At 43.0% G+C, this 18,566-nt stretch overlaps 1 protein-coding gene across 2 annotated transcripts in view; it reads right to left on the bottom strand.

Annotated features, from left to right (window-relative positions):
• ANK3 (ankyrin 3) overlaps positions 1–18,566 on the bottom strand; it is a 189,704-nt gene that overhangs the window by 38,087 nt on the left and 133,051 nt on the right. For both annotated transcript variants that reach the window (XM_058810081.1, XM_058810082.1), the window contains exons 27-35: positions 16,546–16,770; positions 15,717–15,815; positions 13,321–13,475; positions 6,209–6,420; positions 4,489–4,696; positions 3,906–4,002; positions 2,489–2,717; positions 1,796–1,921; positions 847–969 (exon numbers count right to left, since the gene is read on the bottom strand). In XM_058810081.1, coding sequence (XP_058666064.1) covers positions 847–969; positions 1,796–1,921; positions 2,489–2,717; positions 3,906–4,002; positions 4,489–4,696; positions 6,209–6,420; positions 13,321–13,475; positions 15,717–15,815; positions 16,546–16,770 — 1,474 coding nt within the window. The remainder of the gene's footprint in view (positions 1–846; positions 970–1,795; positions 1,922–2,488; positions 2,718–3,905; positions 4,003–4,488; positions 4,697–6,208; positions 6,421–13,320; positions 13,476–15,716; positions 15,816–16,545; positions 16,771–18,566) is intronic.

The following is an 18,566-nucleotide window of genomic DNA, read 5'->3' as shown; positions in this document are numbered from 1 at the left end:
AACTCCTCCTGAGTTTTTGCCAAAATTTGACTACTTCTCATAGTCATAAATATATCCCTTTTCAAAAGAAAATTAGTTGCTTTTGTTCAGTGCTTGGTTTAATTTCATAATTTATAATCATGGGGTATCCCATATTTGAGCAGCTCTACTGTTTTACAGCAGCCTATCAGAAGCTGAGGATGTGGTTATTTTTCTGTAGGTATCATCTCAACACCACCATTAAAAATAGTTGTTTGTTTTTTTCTATAACATACTACTTTTCTTCACTAAATCTGAAGGAAATAAAAACAGAAGACAGTGTGTATATTACCTCATCATCTTGATCTGACTCTGTTTCCTTTTGGTCCCAAGATGCATTGCAGAGACAAGGAATATTATAATGGACAGCAGGGAAAAGAATATCAGGATATGAAAAGGACCAAATTGGGAGCACAAAATGCAAGCTGATTTATAAGGCAAAGCAAATCCAAAATGCCAACACAAAAGAAAAGAAAAAAATCTTACATCCAATGCAAATAAACACGTGACATTACTGAAAGCATAAACCTATGACTTGCAGGCTGAAGCATGAGCTGTAAACAGAACTGTAAAAATTACAGGAACTTGACACCACAGTAACAAGAGACTTTAAAAGCGTTCTACATACAAGAAACCAATAAAACATACATTTTCAAAGCCTTTGTCATATTCCAAAGCATTCTCATTACTGACAGTTCACAAGGTTTCTTTATGACTAGCAGGAAATTTAAAAAAAAAAAAAAAAAAAAAAAGAGAGACAAAAACCAAAGGAACAAAAACAAATCCAACCCAACCCTAAGAAAAATGTTTACTTTTCCAAACAAATACCTTTTTGTGTGCTGGCAGAGTGATATTCAAGTTGCAAACAGCTGTTTGTGGCAGTCCTTTTGTAGTCTTTGGTTCTTTCAAAAATGATAATCGACCACAGGGCTCCTGGCTGGTGTCTCTTACCTGGAAAAGAAATTTTGCTTTAGCATAGTAATATGTAGTAATTGAGGCATTAGTAAGATGTAGTAATAGTAATATAGTAGTAATAGTAATATGTAGTAATTCAGAGTCCTAGAGGAGGTTTCTGGAACAGTTCTCAGAATTTCTTTCTACAAGGAGCTTTCTAGTGTGTAAACACTAATAATACCAAGCTGGAGCTCAGCCTGAGCTGCTGAAGGAGAAAATGTGTTACTGTGAAAGAGTTTTAGGTCAGCCTGAAGCTCCCTGATGGCAAATCCATGCAAGACAAGGTGCTGAGTGAGTCCAACCTGAGAGTTTCATACTGGGGTGTTACTGACAGGCACTGTCTGCCCACTTCATTTCATCCTGCCATGTTTTGCCCTTGCGTTTACCAAAATGCTTAACAACCTCTCCAGCAGGGCAGCTGTGACAAGGCTAAGCAAAGTGAGCACCATTCCTGGCCTTTTAGAGATGAACAGTCTGCACACACCTTCTGCAGGCTGTTCTGAAGTACAGGATGTTATTGGATGCATCTCCTTTGCTTAAACCCTCAGAAATTGTCACCTACTGGTATATATGTGGGGACTCCAATTTGAGATATGGTTTTAGTAAAAGGCTGTCAATCCATATCATGGGTATTCTGCTCCCAGATGTGCCAGCAGTTCTGCTGTGGCTTCAAGCAAAGCACCCTCTCCATGTTATTCACATATTAAAGAACCACACTCACACCCTAGGGGCAAGTTAGTCCTGTAGGGCTGAAAAGGGGAAGTGGGACTGTAGGAAGGGAGGAAAGCAACAGGATCATTTATTTAGTTTGTTTTTCTTTTACCTTGATAGAGAATGGCAGTCTATTTTCTTTGAAAGCATAAAAATTAAAAACAAGCTGCTGTCCTCCTTTAGTCAAAGGGGCCAGATTTCCATAGCAATCAACATAAATAGGTTTTCCTTCAAGAACCTACCAAAGCAAGAACAAAATGTCAATAAAACCTCTTTTAATAGTAGATTCATATAAACATCATGATTTTCCCCAACATCATTCCTGAGTTTAACACAAGTCCCCGCCTGGTTACATTCAACAACAAATTAGAATATCACTGTGCACTATGGCAAGGTGTTATGAGTACAGGCAGTTTGGAAAACCACGAGCCACCTGACTGGCTTTTCTAAAGTAACAGTGTGTAATTTACTTTGAGAAACAATAAGTTAGTGACTGTGATTTGACCACAAGCCAGTCCTACTCATGCCCGTATGCCTGCAGGGCCAATGAGAAGGAATTCCCTCTGTCTGCAAAGCCCAGCCAGGGCTACCTGACAGCAGCGAGGGCAAATCCCACTGCAGACTGCACTGGGGCACCCACAAGTCCTCCTGCTCCTCCAGTCTCGCCCTGTTCTGTTCTTCCTTTGAGAATTCTCATGCCACAGCCTTGCTGTGAACCTTTGTTTAACAGGGCTTGTGTGGTTTTTGCAGGAGCTGCTGCTACTTGGAAAACACACAAGGAGGAAGCCAGCTGCAAGCAATGTACCTCAATGTCTTTGCTCCTGGCAACTTCCTCAAAGTTCTCTTGTTGCTCCAGGGTTTTGTCCACTTTGTCATCAGTCATGCAGAAGCAGCGCAAATTGGATTCCACGGGGTCATTCATTTTGGCAAATATCACAAACTTTGCCATGTAAGGAACACATATTAATTCTCTGTAAAGCTGTGTTGCCAGCCCAACAGTCTCTAGTACTTGGTGGCAGTCTGCGAGCCAAAATCTGAGTGGGGAAAAGCAAACCATTCAATCAACTTTTCATTATGCTCCAACAATTCATTAAGGCTTAAAGAGAAACTGTGTTCTGTATCCTTGGTCATTTTGCATGTGTACTGTCCTTGCAGAATTGCCAGAGCTGTAATTATTCTTCTACTCTCAGCACAGCTTTAAACATGCAGAAATGGGAATACCTGTCAATGAAATGCTGACATACCTAGCTAACCCTTTTCAGACTGATATCTCATAAAACTATCAATCTGCAGGCTCATTTGAGCCAAAGTGAGGAAATTGAATTTCATGTGACCTTTAATATCCTGTAATGTGCTGATGCTTCACTATACATTTGATTTGCTAAAACAAACACATTTATAACATACACAGCAAATCACATCTCCCATTCAGGCTGAACCAAACATGCCCATGGTGAAGTCTCCACAGACAGGTGCTACACTGTTATTTTCTCATCTTATGATTAAGAGTTTGAAGACAAGTATGATAACAATAATTTATACCTTGTATCAGTCTTTCCTACAATATTTCAGCCCTGATCTATTTAGTTTTCCAGCAGTTCTCTCTCTTTTCATAAAAGTTTTTATAGTTGCAATGTCATTTACTGATTGATAAACGCTCTACATTCTATGTCATGAATTTTCTTCACTAGGATTTGTACGAATCCTGGCAAATGCCTCCATTTAGCATGCAAGTCCATCAAGTCCATCAAGACTGATTTGAACTCACCATTTTTTGCAAAAGCTATTTTTGCGAGAGCAATTTAATATAATTTTCAACTAAAAAGCCCACAGCCAGAAGTTAATAATCTTTAAATTTTTAAACAAATGCATTGTTATGATCCCCCCGCCCCCCCCCTTTTTTTTAAACGGGATGAACATTTTGAGCTTTCTCTCTCTGTTGCCATTTACAGCAAAACCAAAGCCCTGTGTGGCATGGCAGCTTTCAGAGGAACAGGCTGTGCGCCAGCCAGAAGCCCCTGTCCCAGCCAGGGCAGAGCTCTGTGTGTGTGCAGCCCTGGGTGTGTGGGATGCTGATGGGCAGGGACACAGCAGCGTCGGGGCCATCACCGCTCCACCAGCCTTGTGAGGGGCTTCCAGAAAGCCAGAACACAACCTCCCATCCAGGTGCTGGCCAAGGGAAGGCACTCCTGAGGGGCAGCTGGCAGGGTCTGCTCCCATACCTGGCAGAAACATTGGTGGTGAAGGAGACGCAGTCGTTGGAGAACGTCAGCGGCGTGGTGCCCGTGATGTCCTCCCACTGCGCGGGCGACGTGCCTCCTGTGCAAACACACACCGGGCAGGTTTCCTCTCAAACACTAGCCACACACAGACTGCATAAAGAACATCTCTATCTCCACACACTGAAAGAGAGCCTAGCCATTAATGTTCTCCAGCAGCTGAGCTCCACGTTATCATGGAGCATCAACAACGCTACATAGCATCACACGTCACACAACAAAAAACAAAGATGTAAGCGAAGAACAAGTCAACAGCAACCCCCTCTTGATATCAGCTAGGACAGAATTACTGCTGCAAGCTACTTTTACTGACAAGCACATTTAAAAGCCAAGACTGAAATTTAACACGTGCTGGGAGAGTTCTTTTAAAATGGGACCAGATAAAAAGCTCATGGAACCAGTGGGAGCCTTGGAAATAACCTCAGCTGGTTTTGCTCAGGAGAGCTGATCATGCAGGTGTGGTGAGAGCGGGCACAGAGCTGCTGCTGCCACAGCAGCCTTAGCAAAGAGCAGGGTTTTCTCTAACCTGTAATGCTACATAGGAGTCGAAGGCTGGGAGTCGTGTCTCCTTTGTACCCGTTGGTCACTCCTTCTCCTGATGGAGGTGGCACAGGAATTGTCATTGTTATTGGCTTATGGAACTTCCTTCTTCTTGGCTCCACAGTGACAATGGGACTGAATGTTGCTTTGTTTCCAAGGATTTTTTTGACAATCTCTTCTGGAACTGGTTGAGCCTGTCAACATGGGGAACATACATACTTAAACTAGAGCTACAAACTGTTTATAGAAATGCAGAATTATTTTCTAAATGATAATTCTATTTTCTTTTTATTTTCTGCAGATTTTTCCCCCACCACGAAACCTTCTCAAGGTGATTACTAGTGAAATTCATGTTTAGTTTTTATTCAACAACTCACTCCTGAATTCCTAAAGGCTAAATGGTAGAGCTACACTATAAACCTCAGAAGGTTCCCTGCAGTATTTGCTGAGTTTTTCAGAGCATGTTTGGTTTTGCTCTTAGTGACATTACATACAATTTCAAAATGCAAAACCAGGCCTATTTTGCACTTGAGAAGTGAGGACTAGACACTGTCTCCTGGAGGTGACAGACAATTCTTACATCTCTGCCAAACACAGATTCATGCTCTTGAGGAACACTGCACCCCACATGACCTCTGTACTCAGTGCTTTCTGTGATTATTAGAAAGAAATACTTGTTTGGGTCAAAATCGCAAAGCATGCATGAAGTTACAAAAGACTTACAGGTAAATTTCACATTTTCTACAGTCAAAAGGGACAGACATGCTAATGGGAGTCTGCATCTATTTGCCTTTTAATTTTAGTTTTTTTAAACTTTCAAGGCTGTTTCAATCAGGCTGACCCATGACTTGCTATAATTCAAATTGCAGAGTGCACTGATATGCAGAGACCATGCAGTTACACTGCAGTCACAGCACTGCATACAGAGCTGTCATACTCCCCTCACACTGGGGAGCTCTGGCAAGGCAACTGCATAACCAGAACAGCACAACTTCCATTTTCTCAAGATTAACCATCTGGAGATGTGAAATATCTTTAACAGAAATGTTTCAGCGTGAATTTCAAGCACTGCAATTCAAATCAGCATCTCTTTTTCATGACTTGTCATACTATTAAGGGAATTCTAAGTGATAACTAACTGAACTCAAAGATGCCTCCCATTCCTATGGAATATTTCTCCACTTTCTGTGCAGTTAAAGTAGAATTTAAGCTACATGGTCTTTCCAGATTTCACCCCTAGAAATGCCACTGGTGAATGTCCTAAGACACAGCAGATGTACATGGGAGGGTTTTGACCCAGTAGCAGCTGGCAAACAGCTGCATGTAATCCCTACCAAACCCATTCCCATGGCAGAGGGCAGCCCAGTGACCCTGCTCACAAGCTGCTGCTTTGCCACAGCAGACAGGGACTGCACAGGGGCTGTAGTGTTGACAGCTCCAGGTCTTTGCTTCCCTCTCTCCATTGCTGGGATGCTAAGCAATGACCATGGGGGCGATCCAAGGGCAGCTGGGCCTGTGCCACAGGGAGGAGAACTGTGCACCCCCTGTGCCTGAGGGACACTGAGCGTGCCCTGCAGACTCGTGCCAACTCAGAGCTCAGGTGTGAAGGAGCCCCACTGGTAGTGAGCAGTGTGAGCTCCTGGAAGCTCTGTGGTTTCCAGTCTCATGCACCCAGCCAGGTGCACTGAGAGAAGCTGAAGCTTTACCTGGAGCCCCACGCGGATCCTCTTGGTGAGAGCCCCCTCGGGGAAGGCGGCCTGCACCCGAGGCACCGTGGTGCTGCTCAGCACGCCGCCCTCGGGCCCGATCTGGTTGCTCTCCTGCTTGATGCGGGAAACCACGGCGAAGTACTGCGGGAAGTCCTTGGTGACGATCCGGCAGATCCGCTTCTTCTCCAGCTCCTCCGCGCTGTCCAGCTCTGCGGGCACAGACAGGTCAAACATTCAGGCATACCCTTCATCCCACACACTTCTGGGCCTTTGAATAAGCCTTAAAATGCCCAAGAAGGTTGGGAGGTTTATAATTATTTATTTACTACAGCAGTAAAAAATAAGCCATTCAATGCTATCAAGTTATCAAGCTTTGGTTTTTTTCTGTGAACTTTTGTATAAATCTTGATGATCAGGGCCAACAGCAATAGGCAAACACACTTGCTAGGACACCTAAATAGTCAGGTATAGAATCCTTTGAACCCCTCAGGAAATCCCTAGATGTGACAGTCTCAGCAGCTGCCACAGAATGACAGGTTTGTCACACGGCACAGAAGTCCAAGGAGAGCTGAAGGAGACAGTCAAGTTTCTTCCCTCTCTTATTTCTATCTGGTCTTCCAGAGCTTTATTCCCATCCTGTTTCCCCATATAGTTCTGACATAAAGCAAACCACAGGAGACCACAGTCAGTCCATGGCCTATCTCCCTTCATGCCAGGTGTGCAATCCAGAGCTTGGCCACCTGAGCCACTTGAGACAGTTATTGCCCAGCCTGGCATCCAAAAAACCCCGACCAGACACCAAGCTCTCCATGAAACTGTGGGAGCAACAGAGCTGTCTCCCAGCACCACCAGTGAACCAAGAGCAAGCTTCCCTCCCCCATCAGCACTCCAGCCATTTGGTTATTTGTCCCAAAATAACTGCAGTGTGCTCCTCACTTCCTAGAGAACCTTAGATATCCTCAGATACAACTGAAACAGTCAGGTCATTGACCATTAGTGCTTTCAGTCACATTGCCAGTTTGTAGGGTCACCAGGGCTCAGAAGGTGCATAGAGTACCTATTCCTATCAATTAGTTCAGTGTTATTGCAGTTGTTCAGCACATGACATAGTTTTTCCCATATATGCACTGGGGAAAACTCTGATACAACAAAAATATAATGACTTTTGCAACTATGTGTGTGTGTGTATAAATATCTATATTTGCACTGGTGTCCCAAATGCTGTGGTGAAATCCCTGTGATATAAACACTATAAACAAATGGAGATAATTATGTAATGCCATGCATTTCTCCTTGTAACTTCTAGCACTTGGCCTTTTTATCTATTGTAATTGGATTTCATTGCAGCACTCCACAAATTTCAGCACTTATTTTCCTCCTTAAAAAGGGACTTTCTAAGCCAAAGTTTGTTCCTCAAAAGACTCAGCAAGAGAAAGTAGGAAGACCAGAAATAATACTAAGACAAAAGACACTTGTAAAATACTCTTTGCGACTGGGGTATTTTCCTCCTCTAAACATGTAAGCTCAATTACAATTCAAAAATAATTAGAATGCAAATTTGGTAAAATGTCAGTTTTCCATTTTAAAACATTCAGCAGATAGTTTGGATTAATCTCACAGTGTTGCTGTGGATCATATGTATCTACCAGAAGTGGATAATTTCTTATCATAATGTCAGCTTCCATTTACTTTGACTCAGAGATTGATATCTGAAGCCCTCTAATGAATTAGTCACTCTGCCTGCAGCCTCTGGTAGCAATGGCTTGTGCAGGATACAAACTGGATTCCTAAACTCCCAGGCAGGTATCATCTTGACTGCTAAATCCTCATCATCTCCTGTTTGTTGCTAGAGAAAATACCCACTGCAAAATGCTCACAGAGGTGAAGGATAATTAAAATTCTCCTGAAGTGGAAAAACAGTGATTTGTACAAGAACATTTCAAAGTCCTTTGAACCTGGCAGGCTCTCTCCTTCAGAGGAGGAGGATGGCAAGATAAGAGTGGCAGAGCAACAGTCAGGCATGGAGGGGAGTTGGACTATACATAGGGAGGTTATGTTTGGACAATACATATGTAAGCTACTATATGAAGTTGCCCTCTAACAGAAAAAAAAGTAAAAAAGGATGATGAGCAATCAAACCATCTCTCTCACTGCCCTGAGAAATGCAGTGTTAGCATGACAGAATTACTGAAACAGGGAAAACTAGTCCTGGGAGAGGTCACATTTCCCAAACACACCTCGTGCCTTTGACAGAGGGAGATATCATCATTACTACTTCCCTCAGCTGCTGACACTTCGTTCCTGGGCAGAGTGTCTCAATGATAAACCATGAACCATTTTTTGGTTAGATGGTTGGGTTTTGGAGAGAAGGGGGTTTTAGCCACAGAGCAGTATGCTGTGCACCCATCATGGAGATAGAGATAACAAAGCATGGAGAGGCAAAGAAGAAAGGTCAGTGGCAGAACTGGGAAGAATCTCCCAATTAAACTGTCTCCCAGGCTTGTGCTAACAGCCCAAGAACTCCTAGAGCCCCACTCAGCTTTAGTGAGTCAAGAGAAAGGTGCTGTGAATACCATGTGTGCAGAAGTCTTCTCCTGCCACCCATGTGTGGGGTACACTTATCCTGCAATGGTTTGGGGCCTGATCTTCCACAGGAGTGATGGAGGAGACAGGAGACGGACAGAGGGGAAGGAGGCAGGAAAAGAACATCAGTGTGTGGTGCATGCTGCCACACCACCATTAAGGCTCCAGGACTGGAGGAGAGAAACCCAGCCATGTCCTCCAAGGTCAAGAGGGACAGGTGTCCCAGCTGTCTCAGGTCAAGGAAAGCAATCACACCAGTTCTCTCTGGTGAGAGGCAGCTGTGGATCAAGTTCATCCACATCTAATACCTTTCTTTTTTTACTGTCAGATAAGGTAACACAGGGCAAGAATCTTCTGACTCAAAATAGAACAAGACAAGTCACAGAACACCTGGCTTTTTCATGAGCTTCAAGGTGTCTTTGTGTGGATCTGGTTTCCCTTGCCAGGGCCTCAGAAGAATTTTGCTAGCACTGAAAAAGCAAATCTCACCTGACTGAACAGCTCTGTGAGCTGTGCAACCCTGCCCCAGTCCTGGCTGGAGCAGAGCTGACCCTGTCACAGTGCCCAGACTGCAGGCTGGGGTGAGCACAGGGCCCCAGATCCCCCCACACAGAGCTGTGCCCACTCAGGAATTGCTGCACTCAAAGCACAGCATGCAGGAGGCAGCTTCCACATGAACAAAAATGCAGGAGCGGGATGGAGGCAGGGAGAGCACATGGCAAGGGCAAGGAGAAACTGAGGGCAGGAAGGTGCTGGTAACCAGACCCACCCTCCCAGCCTCAGTGTTTCACACACACAGCCAGACACTCCCAGTGCCACAAAGATGCTTCGCCCTCAAATAAGGCAAGGTCCTTTATGGCTATTTTTGTGTGGTCTTTTACCTTGCCATTCACAGCACACAGTTTAACAGCAAATATGTTTAAAAACTTTTCTTGGAAAGGTGGCAAAATCACTGCAGAGTGATTTATGGTGGTATTTTAAACTTGAAGCATAAACAAGGTCACACTCTGGTTTGATCTGTCAATTCAGTTATGTAAAAACTCCTGCTTCCCATCTGAAACCACACTGTGCAGCTGCAAGCTTACTTCAGCCACAAGCATTTGCATTTCTTGGCTCACTCCCTAGTTTGCAAATAACTTTTAAAAGATTAGCTACCCCAGTGTGTGCCCACAATTTGTCTCCAGGTACCTCTAAAGGGTGAAGGAATGTTAAAAGCAAACAGAAGTTATCTATAAAAGGAGCTTGTCTGAAAACAGGATGTATTTGCCAATTACAGGGCAGAGAGCTTCTTCCTAAAAAAATAGAAAAATTCCAAAAATACATATATTTTATTTGATTAGAGTATAAATATATGCAATATGGCCAAGAGCTGTGAAGTGCTACCCCTTGTATTTGGAGCCACACTCCTCCTACTCCTAAAAATGCCAAGTTCCCTGCATTTGCCTAAGTACAGCACCATCCTTAAAATAAAACCTATTTAAGCAGAGACCTGACTGCACCAAAACCAACCAGGCTCTTTACATCACGGTTCACTGTTCTCTCATGCCAATAACCCAAAAGTCCTGCTGTTATTTGAAGGCGCACCAGCCCTGGAGCAATGCCTCCTGTCTGGGATTCTCTGGGGTCTAGGACGAGGTTTCCCAGCAGATGGTGCTGCTCCCAGCACAGAGCAGGCTTTTTGTGACTGAGGCATGTCCTTGCTCTCATCTCTGCATGCAGAATTATTTCCTAAATGGTAATTCTATTTTCTTTATATTTTCTGTAGGATTCCCCCCCCCCACCCCAGGAAACCTTCTCAAGGGTGATTACTAGTGAAATTCATGTTTAGTTTTTATTCCACAACTTACTCCTGATTACCTTAATGCTAAATGGTAGAGCTACACTATAAACCTCATAAGGTTCCCTGCAATATTTGCTGAGAGTTTTTCAAAGCATGTTTGGTTTTGATCTTAAGGGGCAGAGCAAAGCAGGAACCACCACACAGAGCAGCAAACTGCACCACCAAAGCTCAGCCTGTTAAGGAGCTGCAATAAAGGTCTGATTGACCTCCTGCACTACAGGCTAGGAAAGGACTTGTGATCACAGCAGCTTTGACAGAAAAGCTGCCATTAACAGAAAATGGGCACTCCTGCAGCATCTCCTGGCTCCCAGAGATGATTATGCCGATGAGTTTTCTTGCAAAGACACACTAAATTTCTCTAAATGACTATGTGGCTGCTTTTTATTTAAATTAAAGCTTGCTTCTGCCTCCAGAGTTCATACCTGGAATAAAACTTCTTCCAAAGTTGTCTTCTGAGATACAAGATACTCCCCCTGAGCAAAGTCTGACTGTGGTATTTTGTAACAAAACACCAAAACTCACTCAAGTCTACAAATTTGTAATTTTTTGGTCATTGCTTGGAAGACATTTTACATTGCAAAGGTGTCATTTAACTAGAGTGGAATTTTGTCAAAACCCTTGCACTATTTTAACGCATGGTGGGGTTTTCTTTTTTTTATATTTTGCTTTCCTAGCTAGAGAAGGATTGAGCTAAAACAAATGGAACAAATAATCAGTACAGTGAATGTGTCTACAGTGTTTTTCTCCTTTTCCTCTCACAAATGATTGCCTGGATTTGTAGAAGCCATTCCTGAGGTTTGGCTTTTAAGGTGTCAAATATTTTCCCTCTAACAGAATAACGTCCATCATACTTTGTGTGATTATTTGGCTGCACTTACACCCACCAACCTCCAACAGCAGTTCCCCAGAAGGAAAGAGCCACCTGAAACCCTCAGTAGATCAGAAAGTTGTCCTGTGGCTCCATGTTGTGAAGTTTATTATTTTAGGCTCTAAGTACTGAGGGCTTCACGCTCACCTCTCTCAAAGTGTTTTTATTTGTTGAGCTCGTCTCTGTAAATTGTCAATTTATCCATGTGTGAGCTCCTCCGTAAGTCCTGCAAGCTGCAGCACTTCAGAACAACATTTCTGTGCCCAGATTTCCCATTTCCAAATCAAACTAAGCTCAGTTTGAGAAGCACATAAAGCAAATAAGCAAGCTGCTGATCAGTGCTGACCACCTCACCCCTGTCAAGGCACCACTGCTTCACCCAAACAGCAAATCATCACTTCTGATCCCATGCCCGTGTGCAGAGAAGGAGGGGCTGTGGTGAGATCTTTCTTTTTCAAGGGCTGAAACTACTGCATTCAATCCTGCAGCAATCATAATTCCCCAAGCCATACCATCCTGGCCCATGTCTATCTCTTCCCTGTTCCACTGCTTTTAGGTACCCTTCACTGGTGAGGTTTAATTTATTTTTCCACATCCACTGGCAAAACATTTGCAGTGTTTCTGTCCTCCTATCTGGTTGGTTCTATTACATTTATTTTGAAATATATAGCTACAATAGATCCTCATGAAGCAAGCAGATCTTTGCTGTTGCTTTGTGTTTGTACAAGCTCAGGTGCAGTTCAAATGCTTCAAAGTGAAGCCTTTCCTGTTGCCCCCATTCCCAGAAGATCAGGAAATCGATAAAAAATGCTGTATTTCAGATGCCCAGGGAGACCCTCACAGCAGCACAACTCTCACACTCCCAAGGCATGCCTTTTGCTGAGGCTCATCAAACAGGGAGAGGCCAAAATCAAAAGCAGAGCTGCCCCACAGATACTCCCAGAACTGCCATCCACAGCCTCATCATTTCCTTCACCTGCTTGTGCTGATAATGAAAGGACTTTCCTGCAGATTGTACCCACACCGTGACTTCCTGTAGGTTATCCAGGATAAACCCTTCCGCAAAACCAAAGCTCGCACCACAAACTGTTTCATCCACACTCAGATGCAAAGAGCTTGAGCAATGGTTTATCAGCACGAGTATTGAAAAATGATTGCTAGGAAAAGAAAGCAGTGGTGCCAAGGGATCACTGCAGCCCCACAGCCTGGCTTTGCCCATGATTTGTCTTCAGGGATCATCTCTGACAGCATCTTCTGATGGATTTGTACAGCTGGGTGCCCTCATCTTGAGGGACTCTCACACCAACAGCAATGCTCAAAGAAAACAAGGGAGCCAGACTCCCCACATGGGCACCAGGAAGGCAGGCTGTGCACGTGTGGGAGGCAATCTCCAACACCACCATCTGAAATCAGAATGCTCTAGGGGCCAAGCTCTGTGTCCGTGGGAAGGCCCCACAGAGCTGCTATTTACACTTCATTGTTGGTTTGCAGTGACCTTCCCGTGGCCCTGCCTGAGCAGCACAGACACGTGTGCCTCCAGCTGGGTGCTATTCCCAAATTCATGCTGGAAAGCAACTGTGCAAACTCTGCTTAAGCTTGGCAGGACTTCAGACCAAAATTCACCACTCATTTCAGGATGTCTCCAGGCCACTGCAGAACAGCTTCTCCTTACACTCTTTCCATCAGTTTAATATGGAACACACACTGTATTCCCTGAAGTCAGACATCCCCTGCACTGTTTTATTTTAGTTTGCTTTAGTCAGCCCATGTTAGCAAGCCTTCACAAAGGCAAGGCCAAAGCTTTGAGAAAATATTTACCTTCATCCATGCCATTAAGTATTTCAGTTAAGTCTTCATGTTTGCTGTCATACTGGTGCTCCTTCCACGTTTCACCGTTCTCGCTCCGGAGGACGATCAGCTCTCGCTCCTTGCCTCGCATTGATCCAAAATGTGGGATTTCCACTATCACAGGGCTAGGGAAAAAGGAACCATGTTATTTGTAACCCTACATTACCTCACTGCCCTCAATTTCCTATGGGTCCTTAAGAAAACTACAGTCATTTTTAATAGTAAACACTGTTACGGTAAAAATGCTTTTAAAATTGCCAAAGCTGCACAATCCTTTATGATTTAAACTATATTAATGGATAAATCAAAAACACTAATATATAGCTTGTTTTTAGTGCAAATCTTTTTAAATATCTGCCTCCATGAGAAAAATAGTGACAACTTTTAGTAAGGAGAGTCCTCCTTGTTCATTTATCTGAGGGTGTAGGTGATGCAACCTGCCTCCAGTACACACAGCACTGCTGACTTTTAACTGGCATTAGCACAGTCAAAGTTTGGATTTGGCTCAGAGAGTTTGAAGGGACAAAGTCAGTTCAGAAGCAGTCTGTCTATCCCAGGGCATGCAACAGCCAGTGACTGTAACAGGAACCATGCATTTATGCAGATTTTGAACTTCAAACTAAGTCCCATAGTTTTCAAAGCTCTCCCTGGCTCTCTGTGGATGCAGCTCCTGTGAAATAAAAGAGACTGTTTTTCTTTAGCTCCACTTTCTGGTTCTCATGCCCAGCATCACAGCTGCAACCTCTGCACAGCAAACATCACAGGGGAATCGTTAGATCCTTTCAGAATGGACTTCTCTGGGTTGAACAACATCACAACCACATTGCTATTAGTTACTGTCAAACATTTTGGGGGGAAGGAAAGGAAATGAGAAGGTGGTTAATAATACACCTATGTCACCAGACAATGTACCTTCAACAGAGGACTGCAAGTGCATTACTGAACAGTTTGTATGAGCAACCAACAGAAACCACCATTCACTTCATGTGCCATTCCTCAACAAAACAGACACTGTTGCCAAACACTTCACAGGCAGGATATGCATTTTAAAGTATGCTAAGACAAACCGACTGAAATCACACAGTAAGTGAACATTTATGGATTATGCAGCTTTAAGACATTTAAATAGACAGTATCATCATTTTCCTACAGAGGTTGTAAAGGGTTTAACTGCTTTGTAACAACTTGGTTAAAAGCAGCATCACATGATGGGAGAAGGGTGCAGCATTTCTGTGGTACTGTACATCTGCCACTTGCTGGGTGCACTGACCAATCCATCACTTGAGCATGAAATCACAACAGCCATCATAGGGAAAAAACAAACTAGCCTGAGGCCCAGTTTGCACATTAAATTCCCAGGGAGAAGAGTTAGTCTTTTTTTCCCCATGAAAATAATAAAAATAGTTTAATTAATATATATTTTAGATGCTTTTAGGAACGCCCAGTCTATTTTTCAACTCTCAAGTCCTTTAACAAATAAACAGGAATGTAGCTGCTCTCTCCCATTGTGCACAGTAAGAAAATACCAAAAATTCAAATACATTGCTTAAAATATTTACTGTCTAGTTCAAAAAGAGCACAAGCTGAAAACTAAGGCTGTAGTACAATCTTTGCAGGCTAATATTTCAGATACTGTCTCTGTAAATATTTAGAAACTACACAATTTTGTGCATGACATTTAACAAGAATACTCAGTGAGAAGGTATTGAACAGGTTTGGAACACCAAACACTCACCAATATTTTGAAAACCTAATGCAATAAATTTCACAATGTGGTTTGAAAACAACAGTCAAAAACATACGGAAACATCCTTACATGTTTAGACTATACACAGCAGTCCCTTTGGGTAGCATACTTGGCTTTGTAAATTTATTTTAAAAAGATGCCTCTTGCAGGTTGCAAAGATTAGTATTTCTCCAATCTTGCTGAATCAATTCATTCATTTGATAACATTTTTTTCTGAATAATCTTTCATAAGTAATGGACTTTATGTGATCACATTTTTCAAATGCTCTTCCCAAAACAGTCTCACTCAAGGCCTGTAAATACCTTCTCTACCACAGGGTTGAACTTAAAGGACTGCCACTGTGTATTAAAATGTATTTAATGCAGTAGAAACACTTCAAATTTAAAAAATTACAAAAGCACAGAAGTTATGAAAGCAGAATGCTGGCAGTGAATTTTACATGCCTATAAGCACAAGGTAGTAGCAGAGCTATATTAAATCAAGCCACTATGATTTTCTTTCAGTGACATAAATCAACTGAAAGTTTTAGGAAACTTAAAGAAAATAATGGGATTAACAAAAAATTGGAAACAAAAGAAAAACTGTAGACATTCTGTATCTTTTCCGTACATATCCTACCCAATAAATTTTGTTCCTTGTGGACCAAGCTGCAGGATTCGGCTAACCATGCTCTCACCCTCATTTAGAGGGGGAGGACTTTTAGGAAGATGCAGTTTACTGAATAACATCCATGCAGCAGGAAGAGAAACGAGAAGGGGAAATTAGGAACAAGCTGTCATTCCCGGCAGAACCAGCAGTTTATACCAGGGTGCCACTCACGGTAATGAACAAAATTTATAATTAGGAAAAAAAAAGGCCACATCATAGTGGATTGTTTCCCCTGTTTTAAGCTTTAAAAACAGTCAGTTCCTAGCACTGGTACTACTTGTACCACCACTCCACAGCAGGTCACTCCAAGTGGTTTTGCTCCACAGGACGGAGACAGGCAGCTCCCAACAACTCCAGAGGGAGCCGTGCACACGTTGGGAACAGAGCTCAGTATCTGGGTCCCTGTGGGTGTCTCCAGACAATTCTTTGTGGTAGTGCTGTTCTCTAAGTACTCTACAAGCAAGAGGGTCAAAACCTGCTCTGGGTTTTCAGTGTGTGACTCCTCCTGACCTCCAAGGCAGGGTTGCATGAGTAGATGGCGGTGGGACCTGGCATTCCTATGGCTTTCCTTACCTTCACCTCCATCCTGCAGTCATCAAAGAGGCAAAATTCTCCTTAAAATGCAAGGGTTCTTTACAGGAGGAATGGCAGGTTGGCATTTTTTAATGTTTTCAGTTAAGCAGCCTGTGCTAGATGTTAAGATGAGGCAGAGTCAACATTTAACTACTTAGATCCACAGGATAAAGGGAACGAAAGGTGCGACATGAGCACAAACAATTAAACTCACAGAAGAACTCACCCTAAGAACTGTGCCCCTGCTGGCCCCATCTCTACAAGCCGACTTGCCAATCCTTCTCCTTCGACCATGGGCGGCGGGCTGGCCAGCTTGTGCCTCTTGACCAGGCGGCAGGTGATGCGCGTGGGCGCCGTGCACTTGCGCGGCGGGATGATGATCCGCATGCCATGGTGCCGGCTGCCCCTCATGGAGCCCCCGCGGGCATCCACCATGAAACTCACCAGGAAACTGCACCAAAATAAAGCAAACTCTTCAGTGAAAGGCCTCTCGAAACAAGCACAAGATCAGCAACAAGTCACAGACTTCAAAACATTAGGAAAGTCATCCCGATCCCAGCTAAACTAAAAAGAACATGAAGATCCTTTTAAAACTTGTACTTGCATGTTAACTACTGGTTATCAAAAGCAGGAATTGCTAAAGCTCCAGCAACATCATGGTGAAATGACCATGTTCTACTGGGCAATTTGGATTAAAAGTGTACACAAGAAGTGTATTAGTAGTGGTTTGTTAGAATTTTAAAACATCCCTTTGTTGCTGTTAGCTCTATTGTCCACAAATGAGAGCAATTAGCCTCACATGCATAAAGCAACCAGACAGTGTAGAAAAAGGAGAATCAAAAATGCTTATTATTTTAGGAACCTCAGTCTTTAAAACCTTCTCACTGTCTCAGTATTTACAAATATTCTTGATGGCTGCCAGAGCAAGTGCCAGCACCATGGGTGAGAGTCCAGGCTACCAAGGGCTTCCACTGATGGGGAGGATAAGTGATGACTACCAAGTACATAACTTCCTTCAGGCTGTTGGCTCCCTGGAGGAAATCATGCCATCACTTCTCTTTGAAGATAAGATTCATTAGCAAAAAAAAAGGGACATTAAAGAAAAATCGCACTTGCTAGTGTCATTCCAATGCATAATTTTCCATTTTTTCATAAGGCGGTAAGAAATTATATTTGGAAATGATGAGTGGTATATTTTTAAATAAAATTCTTTCTATTAGCATGGGAATAATTGAAATTAACAATTCATATTAGAATAGCTTCAGGTAGAAGATGCAATAACAGGCTGGTAACAAGAGGGATACAAGTTACCAGCTCAGTCTTGAAGTCAGTACAGATTTTGTTTGTTCCTTCTGTACGACAGACACTGACATAGCTGACACATCTGTCATGTGGCTTCACTATTTTCAAGGCTGTTGCCAAAACTTCCAGCTTTTAAGAACTGAACCTTCACATGACTAACAGGTGAATCCATTCAATTTCCTGGCTCCTGACAGCAAAGTGAACTAAGGGTGTCAGCCAGTAATCCAGGGGATTGTGATGGCTCTCGGAAAAAAGCCCCCAAGTGCTCTGAATTATGACTGGGAATTTGTGCAACACAGTTCCATTTGCTCTGAGACCAGCAGGATATCAACAGCAGCATCTGACAGGCACTGCAAATAAACTGTATTCAGAAGTCTGGCCAACATGGGTGAGAAAATCCTGCACAAAAGCAGGAGAGAAATCAGCATTTGCTATTTAGCGGTCTGCAGGAGAGAAGTGAGCAGGGACACAAGCTAGAAATAGTGGAAATATGGTGGAAATGTTGTCCAGCTGAATTCCAGATCAAGAAGTTGCTACATTGCTTTTCTTCAAATTAAAATCCATCAGTAAAGATGGGGAGGTAAAAACTGCTCTCTGAGATGACCCTAGCCCAAATTTACAATTTCTCATGTGCAAGCCTCTTTACAAAACTGAGGCATGATATTTCACAGTAGTTTTCATACAGAAAAACTGTATCTGCATTCCATGTTTCTCTCCTAGATAAATGCACTGTGCACTCCAACAAATCCAAATGTTGCCACTAGGGTATCCCAGCTCCTCACAAGAGGAATTGTTTCAGCAGGACAGGATCTTGGCTAACCAAACACTTTCCCCAAACATTGGGCCTGTGTCAGAACCAGTATGCTCAATCTTTAAATTACAGAGTATGTAAGTGATTATAGTCTTATTATTTATGGATGCTTAGCTGGCCTTTTGGAAAGGCGC

The sequence above is a fragment of the Ammospiza caudacuta genome, chromosome 9 (genome assembly GCF_027887145.1).
Source record: "Ammospiza caudacuta isolate bAmmCau1 chromosome 9, bAmmCau1.pri, whole genome shotgun sequence".
NCBI lineage: Eukaryota > Metazoa > Chordata > Aves > Passeriformes > Passerellidae > Ammospiza > Ammospiza caudacuta.
This window is presented reverse-complemented; position numbering and strand designations above follow the sequence as displayed.